At 29.1% G+C, this 16,418-nt stretch overlaps 1 protein-coding gene across 2 annotated transcripts; it reads right to left on the minus strand.

The window, feature by feature from the left end:
* Positions 1 to 1,933: 1,933 nt before the first annotated feature.
* Positions 1,934 to 7,486, minus strand: LOC130663775 (nuclear pore complex protein DDB_G0274915-like). Of its 2 annotated transcripts, none has more exons than XM_057463218.1 (5): positions 7,018 to 7,486; positions 6,739 to 6,953; positions 6,375 to 6,542; positions 6,144 to 6,308; positions 1,934 to 4,465 (listed from the first exon to the last, which is right to left on the minus strand). In XM_057463218.1, exons 2-5 carry the CDS (start codon positions 6,913 to 6,915, stop codon positions 3,428 to 3,430), a joined length of 1,548 nt encoding a protein of 515 aa, XP_057319201.1. In that variant the 5' UTR covers positions 6,916 to 6,953; positions 7,018 to 7,486; the 3' UTR covers positions 1,934 to 3,427. The 2 variants fall into 2 exon arrangements, with proteins under 2 accessions (XP_057319201.1, XP_057319200.1); XM_057463217.1 differs by having other exon boundaries at positions 6,739 to 6,932; positions 7,018 to 7,484.
* Between the last annotated feature and the right edge of the window lie 8,932 nt (positions 7,487 to 16,418).

A 16,418-nucleotide genomic window follows, 5' to 3' on the forward strand; every position in this document is an offset into this window, starting at 1 on the left:
GAATTTTTTTTTTTGCGCGAAAAATTTTTTTTTGTGTTGAACTATGATTTTTTCCACATGCACTTAAAAAAAAAATGTTGCTCTGAAATGACGCACCCTAATGTATATACATTTTTATAAGTATATATCATTTTTTCTATTAATTACAGTGTTCTAATCACGATGAATGTTGTTTAAATGGTTGTTATTCTTATCGTGGTTCTTCTAGACGAATGTGTTATGGCAAAAATAGCCGTTAATAAAAAAATATGATTTGCTTTCATATAGGGGATGGCAAAACAAACTAAAATGGTTTGAAGCATTTATAACAAATTTTTTTATTTTGTGTTTAACATTTTATTGACATCCCATTTTGTCTGACACTTATCTATGTTTATTAATTACAACCTGATAATTTTAGTACTAAATTTTATTATAAATTTTAGTAAAGAATCTAATTGCTTACTCCCTACCAAATTGCAACTTTTGCATATGTTATAAGTAACAAATGATTATCATTCAGATAATTACTTATTCTTTTACTAAATAGATGGGATTATTAATGAATTAATTATTTCAAATCCGTTAATGAAAAAAATTGAACACTTTATGCAACCTATCAGAAGTGATCAGTGTTTAATGAAAAAGTTTATTAGTTCGGCGTTAGATTTTTTTTATCGGCGTTTATTTTGAGCATGTACAGTATACAATAAGTACCCTTTGTGGCCACTGCATCATTTATGGACTCTTAGTACTTCATTTCAATCAACAAAAAAGTACAAAAAATTTTTCATTGTTTTATAGCGTTTTTAAATTATCTTTGAACACATTAAAAAATTAATTATCTCATTGCAATTTTTAAAAATTATTTTTTGAGTGTCCGAAATTGGCTCCGAAGAGGCCACAAGCGATACTTCTACCCTATAATGTATAATGAAACATGCATTGCCAAGTTGACAAACTAATGTATTGAAGCTAAATATAGCCGAATTACTAAGTCTTTAAATTTTTTCTTTATTCAGTAATAGGTTTGTCTAATACAGTCAATACATACATCGACTATCCGTCATGAGCCTGCTTTAGGCGACGTAGAAAAAATTTTCTTGGAATTTCAGTTTCCCCACTATCGTGCGTTTAGTTTTGTTCTCGACTACTCGTTATAAGCGTGTTTAATTTTCTGATTTTAAACATTATATTTACGTTTTGTTACATTTGTCACTATTTCGATTTTTTGGTGCTTATAGTGCTGTAATTAATACGCACCTTTTTACACTCATAATAATTATAATGTTGACTCAATTTATCGGCCTGTTTATGTAAAATAATAAAATTTCGGCCTTTCCCAATAAAATTCAACGGCTTATTCGTCGTGGTTTTGGTCAGATTTAGCCTTTTCGGCTTTTTTTCGGCGTATTTACGACCAAATATTTTTACCCGGATTCTGTTACAATTTTAACAAAAGCTTCAAATGTAATTCATGATTACAATTATAAACAATAAATAATATTTTACTTAATATTGATTAAATTATTCTCCACAAAAAATAAACAGTAAATTTTTATCATTAATTTGTCTATTTTTTTCCGATGCTTAGTTTATAATTTTGAAAATTTTAACGGAGGCTTATTTATTACGGGCTGTTTGGTACGAAACTCAGAAGAGTGGTTAAATGGGGAAAGCTGTTTGTTTGGACTCAGTAACTGCCGATTGAAGGAAAGAGGTTTATTATGGGCAGGCTAATATCCGCTAGTCGACTGTATAAATACATTTGATATATTTTACCTGACCCTTAAGTATGTTGATATCTACATAGACATAATTCTGAACGTAGCGAATGTTCAGGTATGAAATAACACAAATTAATTTTTAAAATGATCATAAATTAGATACTTATCTGTATAATAACTGGTGTAAAATTCTCATTTAAATTATATAAAACAATCGAATTTCCAATACTGACATTTTATTTTATTTTCTATTGACAATGTGTTATAAAAAGAATTCAAATAGTTTACATTTGATACTTATTTAAAATTACACAATTTTGAGTTTTCATACAATTAATTAATTATAAGTAGTTGAAATGAATAATGAATCACGATTATAACCTGATGTTATTTTACAAAAATAAAATTGATAAATATGCAACGGGGTTCTACTTATGTATTTTCGCTTGTAAATAATTTTATTGTGACTTTGAAAATTCGGTTGTTATACAATAGATTATTTGGGTTAACGAATTCAATAATAATTAAATCGTTACTTAATCTTAATTTTTTCAAGATCTGTAGATTTGGAAATTGATGACTGCTTTATCTGAGTTGCAAATTAACGTTGCAGTTGGTTTTTATAGAACCCTTGTAACTAAATTCAGATTAGTCAATAATTTTTTTTTTTTTTTATGAACTTGAATTAGATAAGCAACCGAGAAAATAATATGTGTAGCAAGGGGTAAAGCGAGACGTCTAAAGTAACGAGAAGTCTGCAATAGTTTTTTATTACGAATCACACAATATAATTCTCATATTTACTGGTATTGTAACTTAGAGTTTTAATGTCTGCAGCCAATCGAATCGAGATACTTTGAGACCAAAAGCGCATGTATCAAATCAACTAAACTGTCAAATTGGTTAATTAGAATAAAAAATAATTGTTCTAAGGTTTAAAATAAACGAATGCGATTCCGAGAGAGCTGAAATCAAATCAGATACTTATTTAATTCTTCCCTAAGGAAGAAAAAGACGATTTACTATCAACTCTATAACATTGGTCTGAAAAATCGGCTTGTTTCGATTGGCGAAACAGGCATTGAAACTCGCAGTTTTATTGTAGGTGATACTAAATAGTTTATTGTGGGGTAGGAAATCCAATTACATTATTGTAAAGTCTCGATTTTAAAATAAGTTGTGAAGACTTGTAAAGTGGATAAAAGTAGAACCTTGCTTTGGCATGTTTGCCATAACGTTATCAGAATCATTACATTCAATTAATTGATTATCAATAAACAAATATATCTACAATTTTTTTTTTTTCAAAATCATTAGCGTATAAAAGATATTTTATAATTTGATTAATAAATTCAATCCAAATTATTGACAAAAAAAATATGAGAAATTAAATACGCGTTTAAAATAGATTAAAAATAGTTCTTATAATCGTCAGTATAAAAAAAAAGTAAATAAAATAGTGTCTTAAAAAAATTTATCATTTTTTTTTTTTTGTAAAGTTTTAGTAAAAAAAAACTTTATGATAATTGAAATATTTAAAACTGATTGAATAATTACTTGTCAACGGTAATTGTAAAATTGATTATTAATTCGAAGCAATAAACTTTCGTATTAATTTAAAAAGTTGTAATAATAAAATTCATGAGAAAGCATCAAGAAAATGCAGATGAAATTTTCTTCGTATTTTTTTTTACGTAAGTGCATTGTGAGTTAGATGACATTTAATCATCTCTAGGTCCTGGCCGTTGACATTGTGAAGAATGAACAATACCCCGTCCACCTATTATGTTTTGAGATCTTGAAGGACCAGGATTGGAACGTCCAGAATTGGAAGGACCAGGATTGGAAGGACCAGGATTGGAACGTCCAGAATTGGAAGAACCAGCATGAACAATACCCTGTCCACCGATTATATTACAAGATCTTGATGGACTAGGATTGGTATTTCCATTAATTGATGAATTCGCCTGATTGATGGGCTTATGAACAGGTGTTTTAGCTGCTTTCTTCGAAATTTGATTGCCTTTTCGCTGAGGTCCTGATTTGTTTTGAGTAGTAACTTCCGGTTGGTTTTTCATCATCTTCTTTTTGATTGCTCCTTTAGATTTGTTTCTGGAAACCAAAGTATATCCCATTTCATCAACTAGACTACCATGATTATTCAAGTCTGATAGATTCTCGAATCTACCGGTAGAACGAGATTCATTTTCGAATTTTTTTGTCGATTCATCATTTGAAGTTTCATTCTTATTTTCATTTCTCAGTCCAGTATTGGTATTTCCATTAAATGATGAATTCGCCTGATTGATGGACTTATTAACAGGTGTTTTAGCTGCTTCCTTCGAAATTTGATTGCCTTTTCGCTGAAGTCCTGAGTTGTTTTGAGTGGTAACTTCCGGTTGGTTTTTCATCATCTTCTTTTTGATTGCCCCTTTAGATTTGTTTTCGGAAACCAAAGTAAATCCCATTTCATCAACTAGACTACCATGATTATTCTCCTCTGATAGATTCTCGAATCTACCGGTAGAACGAGATTCATTTTCGAATTTTTTTGACGATTCATCTTTTGAAGTTTCACTCTTATTTTCATTTGTCAGTCCATTATCAGATGAATAAGCATCAAATTGACTTCGATCTTCTTCGATATTTCCGTCATTTTCATCATTTTCGTCCTGATAATCATTGTGGGTCATTAATGCGCCTTCACTACTCATTGGTTCATGTTCCAAACTTTCATGATCGTCATTTTGTTCCGTCTCCTGTTTTTTTTTCAGACAACAAAGGAACAATAATGATAATAAAAAATAAATATACATGATTGGGGAAAAATTTAATAATGTATTCCATGAGCTCATTATGAATTAGCGTTAAAAATACACAGAAATTAATCATTTTTCGAGTGTAAGCTTTCAAAATATTATTTGAACTACCCGACAAAAAGAAGGACATACATGCTTAATAGATTTTAAAAGTTTTAGAAGAAAAATCCCGGTCATTCATTCAATAATCTTTTGATTTTAATGTTTTAATGACAAATTCTCGAATTTTAGATTTCTAATTACGTTCTAAATGTTCCTGAGACTCGAATATTGAAAATCTTCCGAGGAAGTGCGTCTTATGTATTTTTCCGGAAGCTGAAAAAATCGTTGTAATGATATTCAGTTAATGAATTAATAGAATTCTAAAATTTGAGAATTTGTTCAGTACGACCCAGCCTTTAGTGTCACCGTGACAAGCTGATGTGGAAATGAATACTAATTTACACGTAAATAACTCGAACATCAGTAAAGTGCGCAGTTAGAAATTTCGTACATATATTTGTGATGAATAATTATTTGGGTAAATTTTTTGAGTTGATTTTGAATAGAAAAATTTCTTAACTCAACCCAAACCATTTGTTATTTTAGTTTAACTTTTTTTTTATATTATATTAAAATAGATATCGTAAATGCAATTTTGAAAAAAAAAAAAAAACAGAATTTGTGACCGATTGTGAAGTAAGATATTTATTATCAAAGTGCACGTCATTAGCATGTAAAGTCTTCCAAGAGAGTATAAGTTATTGTTAGTTTTCACGCCCACTCTTAGAAAACAAGTCTGATCCTTCAAAACACTGCTGCCAGAACGCGGACGAAGAGTTCCCTTTCCGGTTCCGCGTTCTGGCAGCAGTGCGTAAAAGACTGATCTTTCCTCCCACCATTTTTCTATCATCAAGGCATTACTGCGCATGTGCGTTAGTGCAAATTCATGGACTTTATATTAGCCAAGTAGTGGAAGAAAAGCCCATTCTTTTCCAGACTTAGTTATACACATTAACATTACAAATTAAAAATTTCCGAGAATACCCGACGACGACTTACTTTCTGTGAAGACTTTTGTAGGTCGGATTAGTCTAAAATGAGTCATATTTCATGTAAATTTCAAATAGCTATCGATAGAATCTTTCCAAAAACTAATACATTGTAGGAAATACAATTATCAATTAAACAAAAAAAATTTGTCATTGATAAGTAACAAAGTTTTAAATATTCAAAGATGTCTGTCTCACAATTTCGGAATGAGCAAAAGCGAGTAAGCGATATTGAGTGGTAGAGCAAACAATAGCAAAAGAGTGAGTGGGCAATGGCACACAGAGATACAAATTTTCTAACTATGTGTGATAATACTAGTAATAATAATAATTGCTTACATCAAATCTTGGTAAAATAATCATAAAGATTAAATGGATTGAAAGGAATTGTATTAGATTCCGTAATACTCAAAATTTCCGGCTTTACAGACTAAAATATTAAAGCTGATTATTATCGAGTCAATGATAAACATTTTCAAAGACATGTTTTCTTTCCAAAAGAGCTTTGTTGAAACCATGGGATTGTAATATTTGCACTTGCAATTAATCTAATGTTCAATGAATAATATTTTATAAATAAATCTTACGTTTTCCCATTCATACGTTTCTTGAGCTGAACATGCCGCATGTCGTTGTCTTTCAGCCATCCGGAATTGATGTAGTACAGATTTAGGCTCACAATCCAAAGAACGGTACAAAGGTTTATCAATACTCGCCTGGACAGGATCGTATCCAGGCCCATCAATAGTATGCTATAAATGAACATAAAAATTAAAACTTATTTGTTTCGTTGATATGATAGTATTGTTATTACTTACAAAACGGTCAACGTTATCATTCGTACAACCAAAAGCCGCAAAAGCTCGTGAAAGTTGATCAACTGATTCTTCATGTGAAATAATACCCGAAAAGTTTGGTCTGTCACCTAAGTCAAACTGCTGAACTCCAACACCCGCCCCGTAACTTTCACATTCTGTATAGTGTTTCTGTAGGAATAATAAACATTACCTATTTTTGATACATAATCATAAAAAATAATAACTATTCATGTACATAATTAAATGTTATGTTTGTGAACAAAATGGTAGCAAGACATAAAATAAAATGGCTGCACACCAAATATGTAGACGGAGTCCTTTTATAATTAATGGGCTTAATATTAATTAAATACTTTAATCTTACCTCCTCCTCATTAGCATTAATTATATGCAGTGGATTAAAAGGGCAGATTATTTTATTTGTCAAATCATGATTTTTCCGACACTTTGTTAGATGTGTTTGCATACGACTTTTGTGTATGCGATGGCTTGAATCTAATGGACATGTTACAATGGGATCTTCATACTCTCTCAGCGTCATTATTAGTGCTTTTGGTTCTAATTAGTTCGAGAAAATTACTGTGATTAACGTTAAACAAATCGAAGTATGAATTACAATAAAGAAAAACAAAATTCAACTTACAGCAATCAGTTCTTCCTATAAAATAGTTTAGTTCAAGGAATAATTAAATTGTCACTGTAAAATTGGTCACTAATAAACTTTAAGTGTTTATTTTAAATATTTGTAGAGCAAAAGTTTTATAATTGATGCAGTAAGTTAATTTTTTTTACTGCGCTTAATTTATAAAATTCTTCAACTTAGTTTTTTCTTGTCTTGATAAGAAATATTCAAACGTTCTATATTGATAAAATATAAGACTTTACGAGTGTTTTAATAAGACATTTTGCTATCAGAAATAAAAATTAATTATAATAGAAGTCGTTACAATTACTCAAATGCACTTAAGTTCTTCCAAGAATTTGGACTGACTCGGACGGAAAACCAGGACGAACTAAACTATGAAATTCAAGTGTGACTAAACTTAAGGACATGTGGGTTCGCTTCGATCATCTGAGATTGGGGAGACCAGAAACATCGCCCAAAAGAAATTCGTTTGAATGCAATACAATCAACTACCTGCGACTACCCGTCATGAGCCTGGTCGAGGGGACGTAGAAGAAATTTCGCTTAGAATTTCAGCCTCCCCACTACCGTGTATTTAGTTTTGTTCTCGACTACCCGTTATATCTAATTTCATTACATCTTTTGATGTTAATAATAATTACAATGCAAAAAATTATAATAACTGTACTAATTACAGTAATAATAACAACAATTTTACTGATGAACCTAATTAATCACAATCAAACTTTTCAATTGTAACAGAAGCTACAAATAGTTCATGATTACGATTTTCAACAGTAAATAATATTTTATTTAATATTAATTCAATAATTATCGGCGAAATATATATGATAAATGTTCATTATTGATTTGTCTATTTTTTCCGATTCTTAGTTTATAATTTTAACAATTTTAATGAAGACTGACAACGGGCTGTTTGATACGAAAATCTTTAGAGTGGTTAAGTGAGGAAGCAGCTTGAACTCAGTAACTGCCGATGGAAGGAAAGATGAGCCCTCGCAGATTTGAATCACGGTGGAAACACCGTAGAAGTGTAAACACCGTGGATCCACCGTGGTTACACGGTGGGTTTGTTCCATTTCACCACCGGGTATACACAGTGTGTCCACTGTGATTACGCGGTGTATCCACCGTGATTCCACGGTGTTTCCACTGTGATTACGCGGTGTATCCACCGTGATTCCACGGTGGCTTTGTGCTATTTCACCACCGTGGTTCCACGGTGTATCCACTGCGTAATCACTGTGGAAACACCGTGTATACACGTGGAATCACGGTGGATACCCCCCGTAATCACAGTGGTAAAATGGAACAAAGCCACCGTGTTTCCACCGTGATTCAAATCTGCCAGGGAGGTTTATTATAGACGGGCTTATGACGAGGAGCGGAAAAATGGGCTTCAGAAATGAACGAATTTTTATTACGCTGTCGACGAAACTTGAAACAGGAAGTTGAGTACAAAAAATATTTTACACTTAAAACTTATTGATAAATCGTAATGAATATTATTCGCCTAAATTAAGAATTATAGTGGAAAATGAAAAATTCCTAGAAACTCATGATAATAATTATGGAGCAGTATTGGTATATTACATATCTAGGCCAGTAAAATACGAAAAGTCTCAGATCACACGTATGTAATTGTTGGCCGAGGCTGACAAACATCTGATCTGAGACTTTTCTAATTTTACTGGCCCAAATATGTAATATACTATTTTGACGACTCAACTTCATGTTTCGGGTTTCGTTGACAGCATAATAAAAATTCGTACATTTTTTGTCTCCATTTTTCTCCGCGTTTTCATGAAATGCCAAGTTGTCCAATAGAATATTTTATTGAATAGAAAAAAACATTTTTAAACTAATAGTATAGATTATATACGATGACTTTATTTTCCTATTAATTCATTAATTAACCCATCGCGATATAAATCGCAGTTATAGTTACATTTTTTTTCCTGTATTTCTTTCAATGATTTATTCAAGAAAGTTAAATAACTATAATGTGCTCATTTATGACAGAGATCACATAAAACGTAGTTTGGCTCTGTTTAGCTCTTCTCATTGTCATTCAAAAATAATATAATTTTTTATATATAATGAAGCACAAATATTCTACAACTATAACTGTTTTACTTGCATGGATAGACTCAACATTTTCCATGTTCTAATTAATTTTCTTGTTGGGAAAATCAGTCTTATAACAATTGATAAACTTTTTTAAGAAAGGCGTACAATTCTCATTTGCTTTTCCTAAATTTAAATAATGAATAAAACCTAGTACTACATTGACATTAAAGAGGACCCAATGTGATTGCCTTATATTAAGGAGAAAAGAAATTCCGTTCTAAGTATTTCGAATTTGTTTTAGATTGTCATAAAAAGTGTTATCAATATTTTCACAATTATTGGTTTCTATAAAGGAACTTATCTCACATAAAATGTGTCCAATTTTTTATTTAGATGACTCAAGTATTATAAAATTACTCCAATAATCGAATATAAAATTTGATAACCAGTTTTGATTGTAAATAAAGTCTTATAATCTTCACCATTGAAATACGTGTAATTAGTGTCGTCGTCAACACTTTTTTTTTATATGCTATAAAATAATCTCTCTTAATATCTCTAAAATAGTAAAAATCTCTATTTTAAAACGTTCTTAAATGTGAAATAGTGAAAATAGTGACTATCCTATGGTTACATGACTAAATATCACATTTATAATATCACACGACAAAATATTACAGTCATAATATCACCAGCCTGCACATTGAGATGGCATTACGTCAAAATATCACATGATATTATGTCGTGTGATATTATGGCTGTGATATTCAGTCGTGACGTCCTATCCTATATACTCTATAGGGTTGTTATCGTTAAAAATTAATGTAGTCCTTTTATTTCAAAATTACATATATGTTCTACAATTTCGTTAGATATTTTAAAACTTGATCTAATTGATTTTTGTATATTACAATCCTTCAGCTTTTCACTGACAACGAATTATCATAGTCAGTTATTATAGATCAAGATCTTTTTCTTGTATAAACTGAAGGTTTGGGTAGATTTAATTCTTTATACACAAATTTTATGGCCAAATAACAATTTTCGATAAAAAATATTGCTTTTAAGCCAAGTTCTAGATCTGATGAATACATAAAATATATATATATATATCCTGCACTAAAAAAAAAGTTTTTTTCCTCCCGATAAATATTTTGTTTTGGTCAGGGTTTCAAATTTTTTAATTAAAAAAATTACAATTATTATTATTAAAAAAATTAATAATTGAAATGATTTGGATTATTAATTTTTTTGAAAATGGGACATGAAAGTCATTTTAATTTTTATAAAAAAAAAAATAGTTAATGTAAATTATATTAATTAATTATTTTGTCCAAAATTGTTAATTGAAACGATTTAAATGATTAATTTTTTCAAGAATGGTTAATTAAAAGTATTTTAATTAACCATTTTTGAAAAAATGTCTAATTAAAAGTATTTCAGTTTTAAATTTTTTGAAAAATGGGTAGTTCAAAGTATTTCAATTCTTAATTTTTTGAAAAATGGGTAGTAATAAGTATTTCAATTTTAATTTTTTGAAAAATGAGTAATTAAAAGTGTTTTACTCTTTAATTTTTTTGGAAACGGATAATGAAAAGTATTTTAATTTTCAATTTGTGAAAAAATGGATAATTAAAATTATTTTAATTTATTAGTTTTGAAAGGACGAATCGTTCAACTATTCATTATAATGGGTGGTTCATTAGTATAATAAATATATTTATGCATATACATAAATAATACAATATATATATTGTATTATTACCTTGGTTCATAATAAAAAATATTGTATTATAATACAATATTTATTATTTAATAGACAAAAAAACACACTTTATTTGTTTAAAAATTAATAATTAACATAAAAAACATTATTTAAATTAAGTTTTTTTTATTTTTAAACAGATTTAAGAAATATATATATTAGGGTGTTCCAAAAAATAACAAATTTTTTTTTTCTCTCGGAAACAGGTTCAAAAGTTTCATTTAGATAAAAGAAGACGCCTGTGAAAATTAGAGCTCTTTATATTAACATTAACAAGTTCCTCATTGCAATTTTCTATTTTCTATAAGAATAACATGAAAAAAATTTTTTTTGCGTCTACTGATTTTTATAAGTAGCTAACCATGCGTCATAGAAATAATTGCCAGGCAGAATTTTGTAGGTAATTGAATGCTCTACAAAAAAAGTTGCTTATCATTTGTTGATAAATCTACTTGTTCAAAAGTTATTTAAGGTTGAAGTCGAATTCATATTAAATCTTGAGATCTTTTTACTTTTCCGGCGAAACTATCAGACCTATTACAAAATATTATGAAACTTTTTTGTAGACAATTTTATTCCCTAAAAGTTATTTTTCATAAAGTTTTTTCAATTTCCGCATTGTTTTCTAGTTATTTTTATTTTAATGTCAAGCTCTTAAAATTGATCAGAAGACTATTTTTTTATGAGCATGACACTAAAATGAAAATAACTAGAAAACAATACGGAATTCGAAAAAACTTTATTGGAAATTACTTCTAGGGAATAAAATTGTCTACAAAAAAGGTAGAACGATATTTTGTAAGAGGTCTGATAGTTTCGCCGGCAAAGTAAGAAAATCTCAAAATTTAATATGAATTCGACTTCAACCTCAAATGACTCTTGAACGAATAGATCCCTCGAAAAACGATAAGAATCTTTTTTTGTAGAACATTCAATTCCCTACAAAAATGTGCCTGCCAATTATTCCTATGACGCATCGTTAGCTACTTATAAAAATCAGAAGAAGTATAAAAAATTTTTTCCATGTTATTCTTATGGAAAATAGAAAAGTGCGATGAGAAACCTCTTAATGTTAATATTAAAAGCTCTAATTTTCACAGACGCCTTTTTTGATCTAAATGAAACTTTTGAACCTGTTTCCGAGAAAAAAACAAAATTTGTTTTTTTTTTTAGATCACCCTAGTATATATATATATATATATTAGGGTGGCGCAAAAAACCGACTATTTTTAACTTCCCGCTAAGAAAATTGTAAATTTTCAAAAATTCGGGAAGTTATTGGTTTCGATCTGATTTACGAAAATCGAATTTTCATCAAATGTCGACGTTTTGAGGTCCTAGGAAGCTATTCTAAATAATTTCAAGATGATGTCCGAGTGTATGTATGTATGTATGTACGTACGTATGTAAATACCTGTATCTTTTGAACGGATGAACCGATTTTGAACTTTAAGGTGTCATTCGACGCGGCTTGTCAATATCTTGAAGCTGTAAGAAAATTGAGCTTGATCGGTAGGGCTCGTTCAGAGATATTCCAAAAATAAACTTTTTTCAAAAATGTTTTTTTTGGATAACTTTTAATGTTTGCTAGATTGATTCCAAAATGGACTGGGCTCTAGAGCATTATATGCCGCGTCGAATGCCACCTCAACCATTAAAATCGGTTCATTCGTTCAAGAGAAACCGTTGTCGAAAGAATTAAAAAAAAAATTTTTTTTATTTTTTCTGAAATATCTCAAAAACGACTCGATAAATCAAATTCAAAAATCGACCAGCATACAAACGAACAAAAACAAAACAAACTTTTTAAACTCTTCGTTGACATTTAAAGCCCTGTAACTTTTTTCTCATTCATTTGACGTATATATGACATCAGATACTTTTTAAAGAAAATTAAATTTCCTACAAGAGCGTGGTCGTTAAAATTTGAAAAAAAATTTTTTGATGCAATAAAAATGAAAAATAATAAAATAAAATTGAACACTAATGAAACTAAATTTTTGTTGATTTTCGAAGCCCCGTAACTTTTTCCCAGTTCGTTTGACATACATAATGCATCAACACTTTTTTGTAGAGAATTTTATTTCCCACAATATCATACTAGGCAAAACTGAAAAAAAAAAAATCGGTCTGTCAGTTGACCCTGCGGGCCAGCCCCAAAACTTCCCGCTGTTTTCGAGCTCGTTGAGCTCGAAAACACTATTGTGAATACATTTTCGAGCTCTACGAGCTCACAAATACTTTTGTATGCCATTGTTTTGTAAAAAACCATTTTTTAGCATTTCTTTCTCCCACGATATCTCGCGAACGAATTAACCGATTTTGATGGTTGAGGCGGCAATCGACGCGTTTTGTCAAGTTCTAAAGCTGATAAAATTTTGGATTCGATTTATCGAGTCGTTTTTGAGATATTTCAGGAAAAATAAAAAAAATTTTTTTTTTTAATTCTTTCGACAGCGGTTTCTCTTGAACGAATGAACCGATTTTGATGGTTGAGGTGGCATTCGACGCGGCTTATAAAGCTCTAGAGCCCAGTCCATTTTGGAATGAATCCATCGAGCACATTAAAAGTTATCCAAAAAAAACATTTTTGAAAAAACTTTATTTTTGGAATATCTCTGAACGAGCCCTACCGATCAAGCTCAATTTTCTCTCGGCTTCAAGATATTGACAATCCGCGTCGAATGGCACCTTAAAGTTCAAAATCGGTTCATCCGTTCAAAAGATACAGGTATTTACATACGTACGTACGTACGTACGTACATACATACATACATACACTCGGACATCATCGTGAAATTAGTCAGGATAGCTCCCTAGGACCTCGAAACGTCGACATCTGATGGAAATTCGATTTTCGTAAATCGGACCGAAACCAATAACTTCCCGAATTTTTGAAAATTTACAATTTTCTTAGCGGGAAGTTAAAAATTTTTTTCGTAGTCTTTATAACGAAAAACTAAAATGAAAAATTTTCGCGTGTGTTTTAAATAGGAAAGGGGACCCCCCTTTGTGATAGCTCAATTTTAAAGATATCTGGCTGAAATTTTGTGAGGATTCTTTTTATAATATGAAGTAACTTTTGAGCCCATAAGACGTTAAAAAAAAAATTTTTTTTTCATTTTGGGACACCCTAATATATATATATATATATATATATATATATACATATTGTGGTGCAAATTTTTCAATCAAAAAAATAAAGAATTCAAATGATATGAATTATTTATTTTTCGTAAAATGAATAATTATAAGAATGTTGATTTTGAAATTAAAAAAAATGAATTAATAAAACTTCTTTTATTTTTCATTTCTCGAAAATTTGATAATAGAGAAGATTTAATTGATCCATTTCTCAAAAAATGGATAGTGGAAAAAATTTAATTAATCCATTTTTCAAAAAATGGATAATGGGAAAAATTTCATGACTTTATTTTTTGAAAAATGGAAAATGTAAGTTCTTTAAAATTTTCTTTCTTTAATTAAATAAAAAATGACTAATATATCTTATCGTAAATATGGAATTTAAACAAAAATGGATAATAACTATCTGATCAAATACTAAATGATAAAAAAATTAATGATTAGAATGATTTGAAATTCAACATTTATTTTTAATTAATCAATTATATCGAAAATGCATTTTTAAAAAAATGCATTTTTTTGCATTTCTGAATGAGAAAATAATATTGCAATTTCTGGTCTCTCGGACAATTCCGAATTATTTGAAATGATTTAAGCGCTCGAATCATTTTAAATTAAAACAAATTAGAAAATAATATTGCAATTTTTTATCTCTTGGACAATTCAGAATTATTTGAAATTATTCGAGCGTTCAAATTATTTCAATGTCATTTCAATTGTCATTTTGACAATAATTCCAAGCCGTGATAAGTCATTGTGCTCCATTTTCGCAGGCATAAGTATACCAAGCGCGCAAAACTAAATTGATTGAAATTGACTCATATTAGTAACAATATGAGAGACAAAAAAACATTAAAACTGACTCGAAAACAGGTATGGAGAAGATACCATTTTAAAGTAAATACATCATGTCAATAATGCCCTTTTAATTAGTATTGTATTATCCGCTAGGTGTCGAACAAAATCCAGAACTTCTCGTATGCCGTACAAACAATAAAAATTATAAATTGAATTTTGTTTATACTCGTCATCATAAGACAATCACATCATCGCTCTGTTTCTTTTAATTTTTGACCTGCGGTACCTTCGCTGAAATGGATCGTTCTTCAGACCAATTCACAATTTTAAATTATATTTGGTGGGTTCTTATACTGATAGCCATTATGGCTCGTATTTACCTATTTTTGAATGATTTTCGTGCTCGTAAAAGAGAACAACTAGCAAATAAAGAGCACGAAAACTAACTGAATGACTTGAATTTATTGTCTAAATGACAATAATTCATAAATAATTAATAATCATAATAATTTCAAAGTCATAAATAATACAAATATTTTGGTAGTTAAAATTCATCAAAAAAAAAAAACAAATGTTAAAATAATACTGTCTTCATCATAGATAATTTCACTGCTCAATATTCAATAACTATAAAATACGTATGAATAATAAAATTTTGACGATAATTTACTTTCCATAATAATTACAGTTTAGAGACTTGCAATATATGATATATAATTTCTGATAGATTCATTATTTTTACTTAACAATAACCAAAAATTGAATTGATGCATCAATACTTAGAATTTTTTCATAACATAGATCAATAAAAGCAATATGAACAAAATGCTTACAATCCTAATTTTTAAAATTACAAGAAAATGAAAACAAAGTCACAATACGAAATCAATTTTTAAAATAGTTCTTGAATTAATTTATTGATATGTTAAAACACTACAATAATGAGATTTATCTAAAAAATCAAAGGTACAAAAAAATTTGACTAATTGTTTAGTGATTTTTGGAAGTCTATATTTCCGTAAAAAAAAGCCGTATACAAAGGAAAAAATTAAATAAAAAAAAGGATCGTATGCTTAAAATATCTCTAATTCAAAAATCATTCGGCAAATAATTTTTTTAAGCCACGGTTATCGCGTGATCAATAGAATAAGTTTGAGATAATAATTTTGTAAATTTTTAGTTTCGTTTTACGGGTCTACGGGGTCGGAATTATTTTTTTTAAGAAAGCCAATTCATGCATCATTTATGAGAAATATGTAGCTACAATTCGATGCTGGGATATTGGCCTTTGAATGAAAAAATATCCTTGTCTCTTTGATTATCGATATCTCAGCAACTGATAGTAACACAGTACTTATAAGAGCAACTATATGCGAGCTGCAGACGAAAGAAAAAAAAAATTTTGATTTTGTTCTTTCTAACATGTCTTTGATATTTTTTTTTTTTTATTTTCTTATTGTCAGGATTTTTTTTGCTGAGTGTCTATCGATTCTTGATTTCCATTAAAAATTCAATAAATTTATTATATGTTTACAAATATGACGTGGACTGTAATAGGGAAATAATTATAACGATTATTTTTTTTTGTCATGTATGATCTGAATGTTCAAAACATTTTTAT

Source organism: Microplitis mediator, chromosome 2 (genome assembly GCF_029852145.1).
Source record: "Microplitis mediator isolate UGA2020A chromosome 2, iyMicMedi2.1, whole genome shotgun sequence".
NCBI lineage: Eukaryota > Metazoa > Arthropoda > Insecta > Hymenoptera > Braconidae > Microplitis > Microplitis mediator.